General features: G+C 33.8%; 1 protein-coding gene across 1 annotated transcript in view; it reads right to left on the reverse strand.

The window, feature by feature from the left end:
* Positions 1-21,263, reverse strand: part of LOC149808119 (cilia- and flagella-associated protein 61-like) — a 161,920-nt gene that overhangs the window by 95,536 nt on the left and 45,121 nt on the right. Inside the window, exons 14-19 of the mRNA XM_089973561.1 lie at positions 20,853-20,990; positions 19,104-19,172; positions 17,970-18,149; positions 9,832-9,908; positions 7,900-8,342; positions 3,326-3,441 (exon numbers count right to left, since the gene is read on the reverse strand). Of these exons, the coding sequence (XP_089829687.1) occupies positions 3,326-3,441; positions 7,900-8,342; positions 9,832-9,908; positions 17,970-18,149; positions 19,104-19,172; positions 20,853-20,990 (1,023 nt within the window). The remainder of the gene's footprint in view (positions 1-3,325; positions 3,442-7,899; positions 8,343-9,831; positions 9,909-17,969; positions 18,150-19,103; positions 19,173-20,852; positions 20,991-21,263) is intronic.

The following is a 21,263-nucleotide window of genomic DNA, read 5'->3' on the forward strand; positions in this document are numbered from 1 at the left end:
GTGTATGGAATTTATGCAACTAGTTTAATAATTTATGTGCCTTGCTAACCTTGACAAATCTATCACATGATAAAATATGCAGCTCTTTAGTTACATAAAAGACTTAAACATTATGTGGTATAACTTGATGAATAGTCAGATGCTAAAGATGTAGTTCAGAATAGTGATAAAAATATAACATGTCATATGCAAGGCAAGTTGAAAGTAGGGTACAATAATTTATATGCATGGTCACTTTAAACTGTGGTACATTACAAGAAGGATATGTAATAATGTGTCATGTTATATACAAGGTTCCCTTACACTATGGTACAACACAATTGAAGGTTATGTAATAATGGGTCATGTTATAGGCTAGGTTGCCATTTTCTGGGGTACATTACAAGCAATGTTATGCAATTATGGGTCACCTTATAGGTACGGTTGCCTTATAGTGGAATATATTACAAGCAAAACTATGTAATAACAGGTCATATTAGAGGCAAGGTCCTTTAGACTGGGATACATTACATTTACAGCCATGTAATAAAGGGTCATATTATAGATAAGATCCATTCTAATAGGGTAAATCACAAATAAGGCTATAATAATAGATCATATTATACACATGGTTGCTTAATACTGGGGTATATTTTTTTTAAAAAGACTATGAAATAATGAGTATGTTTTTACCTGAAAACAACATTGATCTGTGACAGTATACATTTGATATGAAATCAAATAATGATGGGCTACAATGACCCAGGAGTTAAAATGAAGTGATATAAAATCCTGAAGCGAAAATGAAATTCACCAGGGAAACAGGATCCTTATGTAATAGAAAATGTTATAAGGAGGTACTTTGTAACAAAGCACCAAATTCACAACAGCCTGTAACTGATGAGACAGACAATCCAAACACTGAAGGCAGTAATGTATAATTGGAGTAAGCTGACCCAGATATAGGGTAATTGCAACCTACCCCTAAATCTATTAAATATGGGAAGTTGCAATGGACTCTGATATAAACAGCCCCTTTGATGCCTCTATTTTGCCATGCTAAGACTATTACTAATATCTTCTTCACAAACACTGACTGCAAACTGCTGCTAGGTCTGATCTCTGGTGCTTTAAGAAGCCTAGTGTTTGATAATCTCTTGCCTTCCAATCACATGTGAATGCTTCCATTAATCAGAGGGACTTACAATGAGACCATCTCATTAGTAGGATTATGATGCCTTTAGTGCTATAACTGGTTTCAAATGGCCTCATAAATGGTATCCAGTGCTGCATCCAAAAAATATATAAATGCAAACAGCCTTTCAAATTTATCAAGAATGTTTCTTACAATGGGCAATTATTTCAAATCTTATTTTCTCCATTAATCGATCCCAAGAGTATGCATACAATTCATCCTTAAGTATCTCATAATGTAAATTACTGGCACCAAAAAGTTGGTATGAACCTGGAGGGGCAGTGGCACTTAAACACTGATGTACTACTGTAATCTTTGTCATTAATGTTTCATAAAATAATCATTTAATGATTCTTCAGCAAAAGATGAACTTTTCTTAAAACAAATATTTAAGACAAATTGCTGAAAGAGCAAATGACTGACCAAAACAAGCTGGAAAGATGGAGCCTGTGCACCCATGCAAGAAGAACCATAAATACAAATGGTACCAGTTTTAATGGCGTGATCATCTGGTGTTGTTTTAGGATAGGTGATCTATTTGTCTTTGCATTAACTAAGCATATTCCATTAAAAGTTGTCCATGGAACCCAATGTTTCATATGCTATATTACACTGTGATGTCCAAGTATAGCCCCCATCTGACTTTCAAAACCTTTAACACAAAAACAGTATAATACCTTGATCCCAGTAGTGTGTGTGTGTGTGTGTGTGTGTGTGTGTGTGTATATGTATCTATGTATAGGATTTAATGGTATATCAGCACAATCCTGGCTATATAAGTTTAAGTACCCCAAGAAAGACATACAAAGCAAAGGCAAAGGTAAACAAGAGTACATGTACTATGAATGACATGTTATATGCCCACCCTATGTTTAATAACTTTCTTTGTAGGTGGGCACTAGTAGGATAAGTTGACTGTGGAGATTATTTATCATGATATACCATCTCAAACTAAACATAATGTGCAGAAGCCCTCATTTTCTTCCTAAACTGATCATGGCCTCTGACCTTGCTAACCAATAAGCTAAAGGTTTCTTTAGTACCCTAAGTGCAAACCATTCATAGAGTTTAGTCAAGGGACTTACTCTAGCACAAAATTATTCTACAAATTTAAACCAATTTGTTCTTTGAATCACAATGACCTCAAATCTTTGACATTTTCCCCCCAAATCAATAGGTCTACTCTAAACCTTAAATGCAAGTCCTCCACAAACTCGGGTCAAGTTAAATGGTCTAGAACTAAAGTTATCTTGAAAAACTATTTACTTTCCTTTCAGTCACATTGAGCTTGGCCTTTGGACACCAACATCAACAGACTTCTTCTATATCCAAGGCATAAGTCATCCACAAACACTGGTCAATGTACATCATCAGTAACTGCAACTGTTGTGCAGCAACCATTTATCTCCTTTCAATTACAGTTTCAAAGACTTTTTGATATATGGACACATAAATCAATAGGTTTCTTCCTTACTTAAAGTGCACACCATCCACAAAGTTTGGTTGAGGTCTGTAGTGTAGAATTAATGTTATTGTGCAGAACCTATTTTTCTTTCTTCAGTTACACCAACTTTTACTCTAACTTGACCTTTTGACCACAAAATCAACAGCTTACTTCCTTACATCAAGTGCAAGTCATTCACAGACCTTGAAACTAATATACTTCTTCTTTATGCCAAATGCAAACAAGCCACAGAATTTTGCAACTGTTGATGGTGGAGAATTCAAGTTGTTGTACAGTAACCATTTACTTCTTTCAGTCAGTGACCTTGATTTGTGACCTTTTGACCCCAAAATCAATGGGTTTCTTCCTTACATAAAGTACACACCATTCACAAAGTCTGGTAACTAGGGATGGTGGACAACACAAGTTATTATGCAGGAATCAAATTGGTAACAGATGGCTGGATGGATGGGTGTATAACATCATAACATAATATGTTCAACTTTACGGCATGCATATAAAAGATATACAATCTTTAAAATTAAAAAAAATTAGATTGTTTTAAAATATACACCTAACAGTCTTAGAAAGTCCAAAATCTATATCAGTGTGAACACCTCCAGTAGAGGAAAAGTAGTAACAATGTTTCACCACTGCAAACTCTTTAATATATCAATCATGACAATAACTCTGAAATATAACCTAACCTCATATGCTGGAGGCGGATGCACCATGCTGATTTTGTCTGCTGCAAGACCCATGGATACCAAAGTCTGCACACAAGTGTAGGCATCCAGGGTACTTCCATACACGATGGCCTTTTCTGCATAAATAAAATGGATAAATTCTTGTATTATTATTACAGTATTATTATCATTATTATTATTATTATTATTTGGTCAATGTGTTGTTAGTCATTGATGGTGTGGTTGGGAATGTCAGTTATATTAAATAGTTTTCACACCATATTTGTTATATATAATACACAAGTCATGTGAAAATTAAGATCACTGACGTTGTTAGGGCAGGAGTTTTGACGTTGACATTGGCATGAGTTTAGACATTGCGAGTGGCAGGAGTTTAGACAATGAGAGTGGCAGGAGTTTAGACACTATGAGTAGTAGGAGTTTAGACATTGAAAATGGCAGTTTAGACATTGAGAGTGGCAGGAGTTTAGACATTGAGAGTGGCAGGAGTTTAAACATTGAGAGTGGCAGGAGTTTAGACACTGAGAGTGGCAGGAGTTTAGACACTGAGAGTGGCAGGAGTTTAGACATTATTAGTGACAGAAGTTTAGACACTGTGAGTAGTAGAAATTTAGTCATTGAGAATGGCAGGAGTTTAGACACTGAGAGTGGCAGGAGTATAGACACTGAGAGTGGCAGGAATTTAGACATTGTTAGTGGCAGGAGTTTAGAACACTGTGAGTAGTAGGAGTTTAGCCATTGAGAATGGCAAGAGTTTAGACATTGAGAGTGGCAGGAGTATAGACATTGAGAGTGGCAAGAGTTTAGACATTGTTAGTGGCAGGAGTTTAGACACTGTGAGCAGTAGAAATTTAGACAATGAGAATGGCAGGAGTTTAGACATTAAGAGTGGCAGGAGCACAGACATTGAGAGTGGCAGGAATTTAGACATTGTTAGTGGCAGGAGTTTAGACACAGTGAGTAGTAGGAGTTTAGACATTGAGAATGGCAGGAGTTTAGACATTGAGAGTGGCAGGAGAATAGACATTGAGAGTGGCAAGAGTTTAGACATTGTTAGCGGCAGGAGTTTAGACACTGTGAGAGTGGCAGGAGTTTAGACATTTTGCAGAAGACAAAGATAACAAAAAATATTATTGTGAAAATATGCCATAGTAAGAAGCAATTTTATTGGCCAAATCTCAAAACATGAAGAAATAAAATTCAGGAAAAATGTTATATCAATGTGATGTCACAGTGTTTTATGATACAGAGGCACAAGAGATGATACTTTTTCCAAAGTATTTCTGCATCTGTTAAAAATTAAATTATAACCTCATATTCTAACATTTACAAATATAAATGATGGTGTTATTGTTGCAGACATTAGGATTGGCAATACATCTACATTTTCAACAATAAAATCCAAGTTTATTGTTAAGATAATTAAAGATATATCTAGCTGAAATCAATAAAGATCTTAGAAAGTCTTACATTGATCCTTATTATTGAAAGAAACCAATCGGTATAAACTACTACAAGTACTTAAAAATGAAGATTTAAGAACTGTAAAATACCTAGGTAAATGTGTGTATAATGTATTCCAACTTAGATTATCTTGTCTCACTCTCTACAGTATTTCCACACGATCCCATTTGTTTGTACCACGTTACTGATATTAAAAACAAAAGGCTTCAGAGATATAAAAAATGCACAAAACTTAGTCATTTCATTCACTGAATTATAAATTCTAACCTGGTTGTTGCCAGGGGGTTCCAAACACTGTCAGCATGTTGGCATTTCGAATCAAATGGGAGTTTCTTTAGTAAATGGTTGCCATAACTGCATGACTGAATAAATGTTTTCAGGCAATAGAGTTGATGTAGTTCACCACCAATGATAATCTCAATAATTCCATAAATGTTGAGTTACATATCTTTAAACACATGTATACATCTTTTTAAAAATACGTATGCAAGAGTTCCTCCATTTTATTCGTTCAAATTGTTTCGAAATATTAAAACTAGATATTGCAAACATTGGATGCAGACGACACAGTTTTTACTGAAATGGACTATTCTAGAAACCAGCAAAGGACAGTGAGTAGTCTACCTGCTTGTTTACATCAGCAGCTTATATTTACTTTGAATAATTCAGCAGTGTTTGAGAACCCTTGGTGACAGTCAAATTAGAAATTATATATCAATGAATGATATGAATACGTTTGCTTTTTATATTCCTGATGCTTTCTGTATTTTAAATCAGTAGGGATACAAACAAATGGGATGGTGTGTGAATACTTTAGTTCTCTCTCTCTCCCTCTGAGGATTTATTTGTACAAAGATTTATATCACCATTATTCATTCATTTATATTGTTATAAATTGTCTTGTATTGAATATGTGCCTTTTTGCATACTTCAAATCAATGAAGTTCTGATCTGTATACATGTATATTCATAAATTAAAATATCTCATAGTCCTGTTTGCTGGTGTATAATACTAGTTTTGTAATTTCTTACATGTTTCCTTGGTTGCTTCCCTTGTCAACATGATTGGCCTATTCAACAGGATGTACCAGGATCAGAATGTGAAGCAAACAAGGACAAAGCATTCCTTTATGCAAATGCATCAAATGATGATGAATTGTCCAATCAAAAATTTACATTCTGCACATGGTAGAGTAACCCTTCATTATAATGCTCTCCATGAAATCCATATAGTATATTGTTTAATAGTGTGAGCACTACAAATAAATAATCTGCCTACTACTACATAATGAAATGCCATTCATGACCATACCACCTTAGGCCTTGAATAGTTCTTTAATGTGGGGCCTTATTGTAATGTCGTACATACTCTGATATTTAACCAGAGTGTTTTCTACCTAGACTTACAGATATATACTTACTCTCATATTTAACCAGGGTGTTTTCTATTGAGACTTATTATAGATAAATAGTTACTTTGATATTTAACCAGGGTGTTCTTTATTCAGACTTATTATAGATGGATACTTACTTTGATATTTAACCAGGGTGTTTTCTATCTAGACTTATTACAGTTGCATATTTACTCAGATATTTAACTAGGGTGTTTTCTATCTAATAATAAATACATAGTTACTCTGATATTTAACCAGTGTGTTTTCTATCTAGACTTATTACAGATATATACTTACTTTGATATTTACCCAGAGTGTTTTCTATCCAAACTTGTTGTATATATATATATATATATATATATATATATATATACACACACACATACTCTGATATTCAACCAGGGTGTTTTCTATCCAGACTTATTATAGATATATACTTACTCTGATATTTAATCAGGGTGTTTTCTATCCAGACTTATTATAGATATATATACTTACTCTGATAATTAATCAGGGTGTTTTCTATCCAGACTTATCATAGATATATACTTACTCTGATATTTAACTAAAGTGTTTTCTATCCATACTTGTTATAGACTTGTACTCACTCTGATATTTAGCCAGGGTGTTTTCTATCAAAACTGATTAAAGATATGTTCTTACTCTGATATTTAACCAGGGTGTTTTCTATTCAGACTTATTATAGATATATACTTACTATGATATTTAACCAGGGTGTTTTCTATCCAGACTTATCATAGATGCATACTTACTTTGATATTTAACCAAAGTGTTTTCTATCCAGACTTGTTATATATATATATATATATATATATATATATATATATATATATATATATATATACACTCCCTGATATTCAACCAGGGTGTTTTCTATCCAGACTTATTATAGATATATACTTACTCTGATATTTAACCAAAGTGTTTTCTATCCAGACTTATTATAGATATATACTTACTCTGATATTTAACCAAAGTGTTTTCTATCCAGACTTGTTATAGATTTATACTTACTCTGATATTTAACCAGGGTGTTTTCTATCCAGACTTATCATAGATGCATACTTACTTTGGTATTTAACCAGGGTGTTTTCTATCTAGACTTATTATAGTTGCACAGTTACTCTGATATTTAACCATATATACTCTGATAATTAACCAAAGTGTTTTCTATCCAGAATTATTATAGATATATACTTACTATGATATTTAACCAGGGTGTTTTCTATCCAGGCTTATTATAGATATATGCTTACTCTGATATTAGCCAAAGTGTTTTCTCTCCAGACTTGTTATAGATATATACTTACTCTGATATTTACCCAGGGTGTTTTCTATCCAGACTTGTTACAGATATATTCATAATCTGATATTCAACCAGGGTGTTTTCTATCCAGACTTATTATGGATACATACTTACTCTGATATTTAACCAAAGTGTTTTCTATCCAGACTTGTTATAGATATATACTTACTCTGATATTTAATCAGGGTGTTTTCTATCCAGATTTATTATAGATATATACTTACTCTGATATTTAACCAGAGTGTTTTCTATCCAGACCTATTATAGATATATACTTACTCTGATATTTAACCAGATTGTTTTCTATCCAGACTTATTATAGATATGTAATTACTCTGATATTTAACCAGGGTAATTTCTATCCAGACTTATTATAGATATATACTTACTCTGATATTTAACCAGGGTGTTTTCTATCCAGTACAAAGCAACCGCTGCATCATATTCATCATTGATGGTAAACAAATTCTTTGGTTTGACTCCAAAATACCTCCTATCTGGGCTATTGGGCAAATCATCACTGGTCACTCCAGAACTGACATCTACATCTGTAGGAGCTGGAATCTGATACTGTTGTCCAGTACAGATGACCAAATGATCATAGGGAACCACTGTGTCATTATTCACTATCACTACTTTCTTCTTTCTTTCTATAGCTGTCATTTTGCCATACACAATGTTGACCCATGTCCGCAGGGCGATCATGGCTGCCTCTGTATGGTGATAACAATGGCTAGTAGACAGCATCAAATCTCTTTGCACATCTTTGGCCATTTCTCCTGGGAGCCCATGGGGTGAAATTAAAGTTAGATTGTTGAACCGCAAGTGGGGACTGTAAGTTTAAAATGAGTAAATGATTAATAAGATTTGTTATCATTGTTGAAATTCTAAGGGAGATAATCCTTCTGGCTGTACATCTAACCTCAGGTATTATTGTTTTGCTATTTTTCCCAGTCTTTTGAGAAATAATTTTAAAGACCTGCTACGTATTGTTTTAATTTAATCATCAGCAAGTTAAACAAAATAATTATCCAATTAGCATGAAATTTAAAAGAAAAAAACTAAATATTATACAAAAATGATCAAACAAAAGTCCATTTCATTTTACTAATTGTTTTGCTAAATTAGCAAGAACCAATGAAAAAGTTTTGATGAAAATATCTGACCTTTACATCAAGTACTTTCAAAGCAACTTTCTCATTTATGAATGATCTGCTATTAACAGTGATAGTTATCATGAGTCATGTGCTATTAACAGGGCTAGCTGTCATGAGTGATGTGCTACTAACAGTGCTAGTTGTCATGCATGATCTGCTACTAACAGTGCTAGTTGTCATGAGTGATTTGCTATTAACAGTGCTATTTGTCATGAGTGATGTGCTAATAACAGTGCTAGTTGTCATGAGTGATGTGCAATTAACAGTGCTAGTTGTCATGAGTAATGTGCTATTAACATCCTAATACATCAACTTCCATGTGATTTTCCAATAACCTAATGCCTAGTTGTGTTAGAGGCATCGTTTTTCATTGGCTATTTGGCTCACGCATTAGCAGAAGGGCAAAAGTTGGAGTTCCTTTTTCTTTCTTTTTTTTTGTGCTTAATGGAAATATTATTTTTGTATCAAGGCCACTCTTTATTCCAAATGGCCATCTTATCCTTACGTTTTGCAAAGGTTCATCTGTCTGTTTGCAGTTCATATCAGTCTGCCTTAGATCTGAGACCAAAAGTCTAAAATCCAGACACAAAATCAGATTCCAATCACGGGCAAATTTTGGGTGGAAAAAAAATCGGGTCCAAAAAATGAGGTTTTTTGCTCTGTATTTTGTTATGCAACTAGAACTTCCTGATTATTTGGTATGATTGTAGAGCTACATCTGTCTACCTTTCTATAATACCACCCATTTTAGTGTATCATACATGACCTTGATGCTACAGAGCTCAGCAGTAGGCTACTACCTCTTGCCAAGTAAACTCGTAGCCAGGGGTTAATGTGTTAACAGTGCTAGTTGTCATTCAATATCAATTTGACAATACCATATATAATAACCTGTAAGATGGGTGCAAGAGCAAACAACACAGACCCTGATAAGGTACTGGCAGATCAGGTTCCATGTTATTTATTCTACTTATTATCCTAACAAACTGCATAGATCCAGATATGCTGGCACATTATGTGATGGAAGAGCTGGACCTAAACACTGTGCAGTTGGTTTTGATTAAAACATGAGTATATAAAGTACATGTTCCAAGACTCTTGTCCTAAAATTTCTTATGATTGCTATTCTATCTCAAGTATACAAACTGTATCATTGCAACTTACCAGTATGCAAGAGCTTCCAAAAAACCAATGCCCACATCTGAAGCTCCAACTACCACAATCCTGGCATTTATTGTAACCTAAATCAAACATAAATTAAGAATACTGTTAATACTTCAAAATTTTATTGGTTGAATTATTATCATCTCTTCATAGAATCAAATGTTATTGGTGGCAAACATGTATGTAGTTGTATGCATCCTTATTTCAAGAAAGGAAGCATTTTTAATTATATTTTAAGCATAAAAAAAATATCTTAAAGAAAAAATATTAATTTCACTACTAATGTGAAGGTTTCTATGTGTCTCTTTATACTACATTTAAATACACTTTGATCTCATTCTCAAAACTTTTTATGTATACTGTACTTATAAAAAGTCACGATAGGAACTAATTTTTACAGTAGAACATTTCTTTGATAATATTTGCCCAATCAAAATAAAATTGGACTACACCTTTCCCTTGATAACTCGCGCACAATGGGGTCTACAAAGACAGCACTATAAGCAAGGGCGGGGTTACCGAGGGACCTCCAAAAATTGGAAAAAATCGCTTTGACATCGAGAAAACCATGGGGGGCAGTGGCATTAGGGAACTGGGCTGTTTATTGACTGAATCCTCATTTTACAATCATGTCGAGAATAATTTTGAATAATGCACTTTTTCTAATGAATTTGTTTGTTATTCTGTTTAAATTACATTTATTTTCTAAATGTCCAACATATGAAAGATCGTTCCAACTGGTTTCAACAACCATCATGTGTACGCAAAAAAATCTGTGTATTACATCACTGCTATTTGCTTTCTTGATGAGTCTGGTTCCCGAAGGGTGTTTAATATTATCTTGCCAAATTGGGAGTCCACACAGCAGGGAACTATACTAACTGTTGATACACCACAAAACAAGATTCCTTTTTCTCAAAAACACACGATATTTATTTTGTGAGACAATCATCTACGTCAAAACTTTATTTTTGTATTATTCAATTAGTACAATATTGATGTCATTGTTGTTGTTGTTGTTGTGGGGTCTAACGCCATTTTTCAGCACGATAGGCTATACATGGCGGCCAGTATTAATGGTGGAGGAAGAACCCGGACAACCCCAGAAAGAACCACCGACCCACAGGAAGCTACTGGCAAGCTTTCTCACATACCCACATTGGTTGAATCCTAGACTCAATATTGATGTCGTAATTTCATTGGAAGTAATAATGAAACTTCTTATCATCTATGAGGATATCTCAAAGTGCCAGTTCAAGGATTCTCTGAAACCCGCTTGCCCACAATGATCCGTATCTTTGAAATCAAGCTCTTTATTTTACAAAGCATTCATTTTTTGCTTGACTGCCTTGTTATGATTGATCACAGTTATGAAAGAGTCGGTTAATTTAAGGCAGTTTATGTTACATACACAATAACATTTATAAGTGTTTGATTAATCAAATGAAGTGAGTTCACCTGACATACGACCGGGGCCGCTAGATTTAAAATTTGTTGGATTTTCTTGCCTTTTAACTTTTCTTTTATTCCACCTCCATTATTTGATTCAAAAGACATAATTAACATGATAATACAAAGGAGGACAGCTTTTAATTCAGTGCAACAATACAACAAATACTTCCGGAAGTCAGTTATCAAAACACGGTCAGCACTTAATTAGGTTCTCAGAGAAATGCTTGTGGTTTGAGCTGTTATGGTAGACTGATGCATTTTACATTTAATTTCAAGAGGACACATTGCATTTATTACGATTACACTTAAAAGGTACTAAAAGATAGAACTAGAACACAAATTTCAATTGATAAAAAATGATTTAATTTGTATTTATTGTTTAAAGTACTGCCTCAAATCAGCGTGACATTTTCATTGATTGAAATTTCCTTACATATCGTTAATTGCGGTGTACTAGGAATGTCGTTTGGAAAGAAAATGTAAAAAATTTTATCTTCTATTTTTAAATTTGATATTTCATAGTGTTATTAAAATTTCCAGGTCCTATCTACCGTTTTTGAAGATAAAATGAGCAATACATCAAAGTTTCCATTACCAATTTTGATCGCAATTTTCTTCAAGTTCAACAAATAGGGATCAAGTTTTTGGGTATTTTCTGGTTTAAAAAATGGGATCCATGCCTGACCCCAAGTTATAAGCGGGTTCGTGAGTTATTAGGGCATGAGTCATCAAGGGAGTGGTGTATATCTACTAGCTTGTCAATCAAGATGACCCAAGTTTAAAAGAATATGTTTACCAAATCTTTCATCTTGTTTTGGCAACAAAAGTTCTAAAAAGTTGTCTGCATGCTGATGCAATAGTTGACTCACTAACATGTGCCAAATTCCATCATTCATCACTTACTGTTGGAATGGACATGAATGTTCATTTAGGAATATATCCATAGGAAAGGAATGGGTAGGTGCACCCACATTATGATTGGGTAAATGTTATCAAACAAATGTATTTTACGATAAAAATTGATTTCTTCTTCAAATACCTTACCCAGTCATAATATGCAAAGCACATAGGTAAGAAGAGAAGGGAGATATATTCTCTTGCTCCAGAGTCAGCCATGTTTGCTGTCTTCTAATGTTCATGAAGTGATTGACATATAGGATAGCGTTAGCATAGCACATGATTTATGCATCAATGCAGTTTGGAGACAAAAATCCACTCCCACAAATTCAGGAGAAGTAGAGTAACCCAACAATGTTATGAAGCTCCTACATGACCAGAAAAGTATACCACTGTACTACTGATAAATTCCATATCTTCATAAAAAGGCAGCCCACTGTATTGTTGATTAAAGTCCCACCTGCCTAAATTGTGCTCTTATGGATGATAGGTCTTTGAGTAAAAGTTAGAGAATGTTGTCTCTTACCTCCATCCCACAGCTTGGATGATGTCAGTTAGAATGCTATGCCGATTGTAACTGACATAACCTCATCAAACTTCATAAGGAATTCAGATAGTCTTGGGTAAGTTCCATTCAGGCTCAGCTGTTAACCCATCATATTCAAGAAAAGGCAGCCTGAGTTGAAATACTGTCCCTTCCTTCTTGAATGGTAAGAAACAATGAAAGCTCCTTCTTCTGACTGGCTCAGTTTGCTTTGGGGCACCACTTCCGAGAACTAATGAAGGGTCCAAAGAAGATAGAGCTTTCAAGACAAAGAACTGAATCCCATCAGTGGGTGATCTTCATAGCAATGAAACTGAATCATCATGTCAGAACTGCAGATGACTTGGGTTGGAAGACAAATCTAACTGATTCTGCCTGCTGTAACTGAGGTGACTAGGTATAAAAATGAGAAATGAATCAATGAGGCTTTGGACAGCAGTTTAAAGGCTGACTTATTCAAACATGTCAGAGCACAAAGATGATTCCCTGAGGGAAGCTATGAGGATTAGCTAGCACTCTAATTATAGCATTTTCTGCAAGACTTTGGGATTCAGAGTGGCTGGCATATGGACCAAGATTGTTCCAATTCAGGGAAAGAACACCACTTTCATAGGTGTTCAAACCTGGGACTGGTGAGACAAAGCTTGGCAGCCTGGCATTGCACCACACTGTAAATAGGTCCATGAGAATTCAACTCAGTTGGATGTAGATCTGACTGAGGAGTGAATGGACCATTCAGTATGAATCAACAGATTCTTTTGTGACAGTGAGTCTGCAAGAACATTAAGCCTGCCTGGCATGTGGTAGACTTGAATGTGGAATTGTTGATGTCACCACCCAAGGCACTCACAAATCAGAAAGCAGATTGTCTGTATTTGGTGTGACCTTGCCTTTTGATGTAAAAGACAACAGTTAAGCTGTCTGACAGAATGAGAACACCCTCTCCAGATAACATCTACTGTCATAAATGAAAGACAATCACTATGGCCTTCATCTCCAGGAGACTAGTAACCAATGAGTGCTCAAGAAAGAGTCAAAATCCACTCACTACTGGAAAGAGAGCAGGATGTGGGCTTCTCAGCCTGTCAAAGTGGTATCTGTGTATGCCGTGACTTCCACCAGCTGATCCTGCAGAAGATGGCCATCATAGGCCAAAAAAGATCCTACGTTTTGATGAAGTGGGACATTATGTAGTTCAAAACATTTTGAACATCTCATGTGGAGGGCAAACATTCAGCCATCACAAGGACAGAAGGAACATCTGCAGGTGTCTCAAGACCAGGCATTCCAGGACAAGGAGATCCATTACTACAGTTAGGTCACCAAAGAAGTGAAGAAAATCTGGGGCTTAAATTTGATTATCTGAGAAGATGGCAGGCTTTTATGACAAATTCCTGACAGACAGACTCTACTGAATGGGGTTTTGAACTCCATGCCAAGATGGATGAAATGCTGTATAGGAACAAGACTGGATTTGTCCTTACTTACAAGAAATCCAAAAACAAAGCAAGAGTGTAACAAGGCATCACATATCTTGGTTCAAAAGGATGCTCTCCTGTTGCTTGTGTTAAATGGCATCCAGATAGTATGATGTGAAAGACAAGATGGTGGTTCTGAAGCTAGACATTACTCCATTCATGATTCTCATGATGACCATGGGATGGAGATTCAGCCAGAAAGGGAGCGACCTGAACTGGTATAAGGTGTTCCTGAAAATTTCTAGGAAGATTTGTGAACATGAATATGAGGGAATGAAGACAGGTTTATGCCCACTTCAAATTTTCCTTTCTGAATGGCACTAAGGACTGATCTTGATGCCCCTATTCTGAAGCATGGTGAAAATATATATTGGATAAAAGTTGATAGATATGACCAAATGGAGCTTGATACTGAGTTTATGTTCCATCACATGTATGAATACTTCCCTAAAGTGAAAAATTCTTATGAATTGCTTATCATGTGAAAAGGCACAATGGAATCAGTATTTGTGAGGCCTTGATGACAGCATACTGTCTAACTACAAGTAGAAATAATAATTGACAATTTATAGGACTTGGCACCAATCCCTCTATCCAAGCGGAGACTACTCTTATCTGACTTTTGGCTCAGCCAGCAGTTGACCTTTCAGCAGTGTTTAAGTGTTTTCGCCAAAACAAAGCAAATTAACAATAACAAATATTCCTCAAGAAACCCACATTTCTTGAATCTGAATTGCATATACTACATGTATTTATTCCTCAACAACTGCTCTGGTGACTAGTGATTAGAGCATCGACCTCATAAGTGAGAGGTCATGGTCTTGATCCTTGGCTGAGTAATACCAAGGACTTGTAATAATGGTACTAACAGCTGCCAATTAGTCACTCAGCATTAAGAGGTTAGTGTTATGACTGGTCAGACTGGTGTCTGGATAATGTGTCTGGGTGGGACATCATGCTACATGTCTGCGGCATGATGCCCCAGAGCTAGACATCACTATAAACTGCCACAATGCAGACATCGTAGTGATATGACTGAAAAATTGTTAAAGCTATGCTAAAATCGAAATCACACACACACACACACACACACTATTCCTCAACAGAAAAACTACAGGTGCAAACTGGTATGCCCACCCTTATACTTGTGAATAGAGATTTACTGACTACACCATAATTTCCTAGGTTAATATTTATCTTACTTTCCGTGTCAGTTTTTGTAAAGTGCAGACCTTTTTGGTATTAGTGTGTAATGAACATTACCACAGTTACCCATTGAATTAACAATGTAATTACTATGCATGCTTTTCAAGATGCAAGATGTACTTTATATAGTAATATACATGATGTACTTTGTATATAGTAATATGCACTATGTGATAAATTATATATAGTAATATACATGATGTACTTTACATTTAGTAATATGCATGATGTACTTATATGAGTAATATGCAATATGTGCTTTATATATAATAATATACATGATGTATTTTATATATAATAATATACATGATGTACTTTATATATAGTAATATACATGATGTACTTTATATATAGTAATATGTATGATGTACTTTATATATAGTAATATGCATGATGTACTTTATATATAGCAATATCTATGATGTACTTTATATATAGTAATATCTATGATGTACTTTATATCTAGTAATATACATGATGTACTTTATATATAGTAATATGTATGATGTACTTTATATATAGTAATATGCATGATGTACTTTATATATAGCAATATCTATGATGTACTTTATATATAGCAATATCTATGATGTACTTTATATATAGTAATATACATGATGTCCTTTATATATAGTAATATGCATGATGTACTTTATATATAGTAATATGCATGATGTACTTTATATATAGCAATATCTATGATGTACTTTATATATAGTAATATGTATGATGTACTTTATATATAGTAATATGCATGATGTACTTTATATATAATAATATACAAGATGTATTTTATATATAATAATATACATGATGTACTTTATATATAGTAATATACATGATGTACTTTATATATAGTAATATGCATGATGTACTTTATATATAGTAATATACATGATGTACTTTATATATAGTAATATACATGATGTACTTTATATATAGTAATATGCATGATGTACTTTATATATAATAATATACATGATGTACTTTATATATAATAATATACATGATGTACTTTATATATAGTAATATACATGATGTACTTTATATATAGTAATATACATGATGTACTTTATATATAGTAATATGCATGATGTACTTTATATATAGTAATATACATGATGTACTTTATATATAGTAATATACATGATGTACTTTATATATAGTAATATGCATGATGTACTTTATATATAATAATATACATGATGTACTTTATATATAGCAATATCTATGATGTACTCATATAGGGCATGTTTTTCTTTCTTTTCACAAGAAGATTTTGTTACCTGCATTTTATACTGGGAAATGCCATCTCATAATGATCTGACCCCATAGTATAAACAGATTCAGCATGTATTGAAACCTTGTATGATTATTTCTGTGCATAATTTATATTGTCATTTGTAGAAGTGTAATGAAATTAAATTGCATTATGCATAATTTAGCCAGAACATCATAAAATTAACTATTATATAATTCTAATGTTTTCCCACATACTAGTAATCAAATACGTATGAATCCATTGCACTCCCTTGGTCAGGAAGCACTATGCAATCTGAATAGCTATTTGTCACATGACCTTTTGCTATAAATAATACCACATAAATATGATGATGAGCTTCACTGATATCTTGTCCAAAATTTGTAGCAGCTGGAAGTTTATCATTGGATTACATTGTTACCATAATACACATTTAAAATGTTTCAAGCCATGTTCATTCTGTATAGTCAGTTGCAATAGTTAGTTTCTATTAAAATTTGACATGTTTGCTTGACATTAGGGAGAATTTCAGAATTTATTCATGAGGTGACAATAACTACCATATTGGCTGATACAATTTCACCTTCGGTGAATTATTGCCATGGTTACCCTATCTAAGTGAATGTGAGAGATCATGACAGTTTAGATAATTTCTGGGAACCATATAAACTGTTCCTTCTGAAATTTGCTAGTATATTACTTCAGTATTGTTAGGACATTACTTCACTGTCTCTCTTCACCTTCAATAAAAGGTTAACTTGGATTGCACCTTTACTTTACAATATATGCCACCTTCAGCACCTGAAGGTTAATGCTTTGCCTTGACCTAATTCATTGCCCTGACTTATGCAACTCATCTCTTATACTTGTATACCTTAAATTCTAAGTGCTATAAATCATTTCAAAAATATGGTCTTTAATTCACTCAGGAAGAGGTGGAGAAGGTGCAATTATCTCTCAAGCTCTCTCGCACCTTCCCCTTTCTCACCACTCCCCTGGGAGTCAATCACCTTTGTCTCCCATGATTATATGGTCTAACATGTGTCTGGTTTGAAATCGGAAATGTTTATATCTATGTAATTTTATCAAAATTCAGTAAGTGTATTTTTATCTGTTTTTGTACTTAACATAATTTACACCTAAGCAATATTAATCTTTATTCTATATGGTCTGGTTTAGTTCTTTTTTCTAACCAGAAGTTACAAAGTAGTACCCCAAAATCATGTAGTGTGAGTGCGGCATTACAAGAGCACTGTCAAAGAAAAAGGTAAAAATAACTGAAACAAGTTTAATTTCTGACCTTGGGTTCCAAGGTGAGTTTCCTGTTTATGTGATTGAGGGCATATGGCTCTGCTTGATTAAGTACTCTGTCAGAGGGAGAATTGTGCCTCAGCTTGTCAAGAGGGTACACAATCTGACGACGATGCCTTACTGGAACCATGTTTGGTAGTGCCCCTATTAAAGAGTGTTTTTCCACAACCTGTTACAGGAAGAAAGGCAAATAAGTATACTGCACAGTAATAATTAGGACATGGAATGCTTAATTCCTATACAATTTATCAATGAATTGATTAATCCATAAAGTGTACCTATCTAACAATACCTGTCAGTAAACTGTTATTTACTGAAAATTCCAATTGGACGCTTGCTAATCTTGTCCTGGGCAATGCTACATCTTGATTAGCTTCATGAATTAAAATAATACATCTTGATTAGCTTTATGATTTAAAATGATATATATTGATTAGTTTCATGATTTAAAATCTTACATTGTAAGCAGCTTAATGAATTAAAATGCTACATGTTGATTTACTTCCATGAATTAAAATGCTACATGTTGCTGCTAAATTAAAATGCAACAGCTTGATTAGCTTACTGACTTAAAATGCTACAGTTTACATTGCTTACTCATTTAAAATGCTACAGTTTCAGTTGCTTGCTGATTTGAAATGCTATAATTAAAGTTGCTACAGTTTAAGCTGCTTACTGATTTAAAAATGCTACAGTTTAAGTAGCTTACTGATTTAAAATGCTACAGGTTAAAGTTGCTTACTGATTTAAAATGCTACAGTTTAAGTTGCTTACTGATTTTAAACACTACAGTTTATGTGGCTTACTGATTTGAAATGCTACAGGTTAAAGTTGCTTACTGATTTAAAATCCAGTTTAAGTAGATTACTGATTAAAATTCTACAGTTTAAGTTGCTTACTGGTTTAAAATGCTACAGTTTAAGTTGCTTACTTGTTTAAAATGCTAAGCTTAAGTTGCTTACTGATTTAAAATGCTACAGTTTATGTGGTTTACTAATTTAAAATGCTACAGGTTGAAGTTGCTTACTGATTTAAAATACTACAGTTTAAGTTGCTTCCTTATTTAAAATGCTACAGTTTAAGTTGCTTACTGATTTAAAATGCAACAGTTCAAGTAGCTTACTGATTTTTCTGTGTATGATGGATACAATGGATAGTACAGACAAGTCTTATGTCCAAGTCTCAGAATCTCCTGCAAGGAAAAAGAGTATCTCAAATTAGACAATACTTCAAATAAATCCAAGAAAGGCATCATTACAAAATAAATAATAATTACAGTACAACTGCAAATATTCATAAAATTGTCAACAATGTACACATACACAACCTAAAACTTAAACTTACTTAAAGTTTTAATGGAAATTAATACTATTCCTACCTGTGCAAGTAAATTTATGGGAGGTGCACTTTGGTTCCCTTGTTCCTGACAGATTTTGGTGCTTGTCCCTCTTTTAAAAGCCAATAATTTTAAATGGTTTTATGCCATGTGATGTGTTTAACCAATTCGCTTTACTTTGCAGGTTTAATTGTACTGAAGGGTTCACTCATAAAGGGATAATTAGTGTCTGTCTGTCCAGAATAATTTCATTCAAGGGATGAAATGTTTAAATTCACACTTAGAAAAAATGTGATGCTCCATCATGCCTCCATTAGAGAATCTCTTGCATAAAATATCCTTTTGTTAACGACACAATTTTCTTCCTATTTTTTTCAGATGTTCAGGTTATCCTACTGAGTAGGAGTTAGTGCAATTTCATCAAACAATTTCATAAAATTATGTAAAATTATACCAGCTGCAAACTAATGATTAAACTTGCACAGCTGAGCAAAATCTGAGTTTCAATGTACACGTATAGAGATAAAAAAGTATCAAAAAATGCTTCTGGCTTTGAAAATAAAATAAGAAATAAAGTTCCAGTATGCGAGGAAATTTTCCCTGTTGAAGCACAATTATAAATCTGAGTTTGTCAGTGTGGAAAAATGTTAATTATCCTGTTCATGCTATGCATAAAGAAACAATTCACTTTCATTCATTCAAAGTTTGACCCATTTATCTGATGGTCAGTTTATGTTTAATTAAAGAGATTAGAATGTCCACTCAATGAATGCACCAAATAAAAGACATATTGTACATACTCACTTGTAAGTTGATTTAACTGCAAAATAAACAGATCCATATCAACTGCCACATAATTTGCTGACATATTATGGTCTATGCAGTTTGTTAGGAGTAATCAGTAAAACAAACAATATAGACTCTGATATGCTGGTGCATTGTGATGGCAGATTGAGGTCTATGTTGTATGCAGTTAGACTTGACTTATATGTGAATATATATGGTAAATCTGTTTACTGTAAGCCTCCAATTTCCGAAATTTGGGATCACTTACTCTATGTATAAGCCTACATGCTTTTAAAAATGTTTTTATGGTTATCCTTTGATGGTTTGGAGATCCGAGTGGCTGAGTTGTCTAAAACGCTCACTGTTACAGAGCACTGCCATCTCACCTCTGTCTGTGTGGGTTCCAGTCTCAGGCTCAGCCAATGTGGGTATGTGAGAAAGCTTGCCGGTAGCTTCTCGTGGATTGGTGGTTCTTTCTGGCCAGGTTTTCAAGGGTTCTTCCTCCATCTTTAATACTGGCTGCCATGTATAGCCTATCTTGTGCTGAATAATGGCATTAAACCCTATAACAACAACACCTTGTTGGTTTATTATATTAGAATTACTGCACTTATGTTTCTTAGGCTGCTTTGTGCTTTCCACTTGCAAAGGCAATAATTCATGTGAAATTTCTGAATGTCCATTTGCAAGATTACCATTAAAATATGCAATTAAAATACATAATTATTTTTTACATTGACTTCTACTTACTTTAAGGAAGTGTTTAGAGAGATGACTGAAGATTGGATTGAGAGCATAGTGATGTAGATGCCCATGCTCATCACGTTTGTGGTGGTTATAGTAGATGAAGTCTTCAATGTTGTAATGAGATCGTAGGTATTCAATGTCCTGAAAAATAAGAAACAAACTTTTCACAGTGATCCATATTAATTGATTACGGGTACATTACACAAAAATTGATACAAGAAGCTAGTTTTAATTTTTAACAAAAAGAAAATTAAATTATTGGTACAGTTGTCCTAATTTCTGGAACTCCAGAGGAAATACTGAATTCTGAAGGCTTGTACCATCCATTACACAATGCTACAAAATACTCTATTATTTTTTAATATTTAGCTCTGCTATCAAAGTTGGACTCCTGAAGAACATTATAGGGTTTCA

The sequence above is a fragment of the Sinohyriopsis cumingii genome, chromosome 1, assembly GCF_028554795.1.
Source record: "Sinohyriopsis cumingii isolate HCF-2022 chromosome 1, ASM2855479v2, whole genome shotgun sequence".
In the NCBI taxonomy this organism is placed as follows: Eukaryota; Metazoa; Mollusca; class Bivalvia; order Unionida; family Unionidae; genus Sinohyriopsis; species Sinohyriopsis cumingii.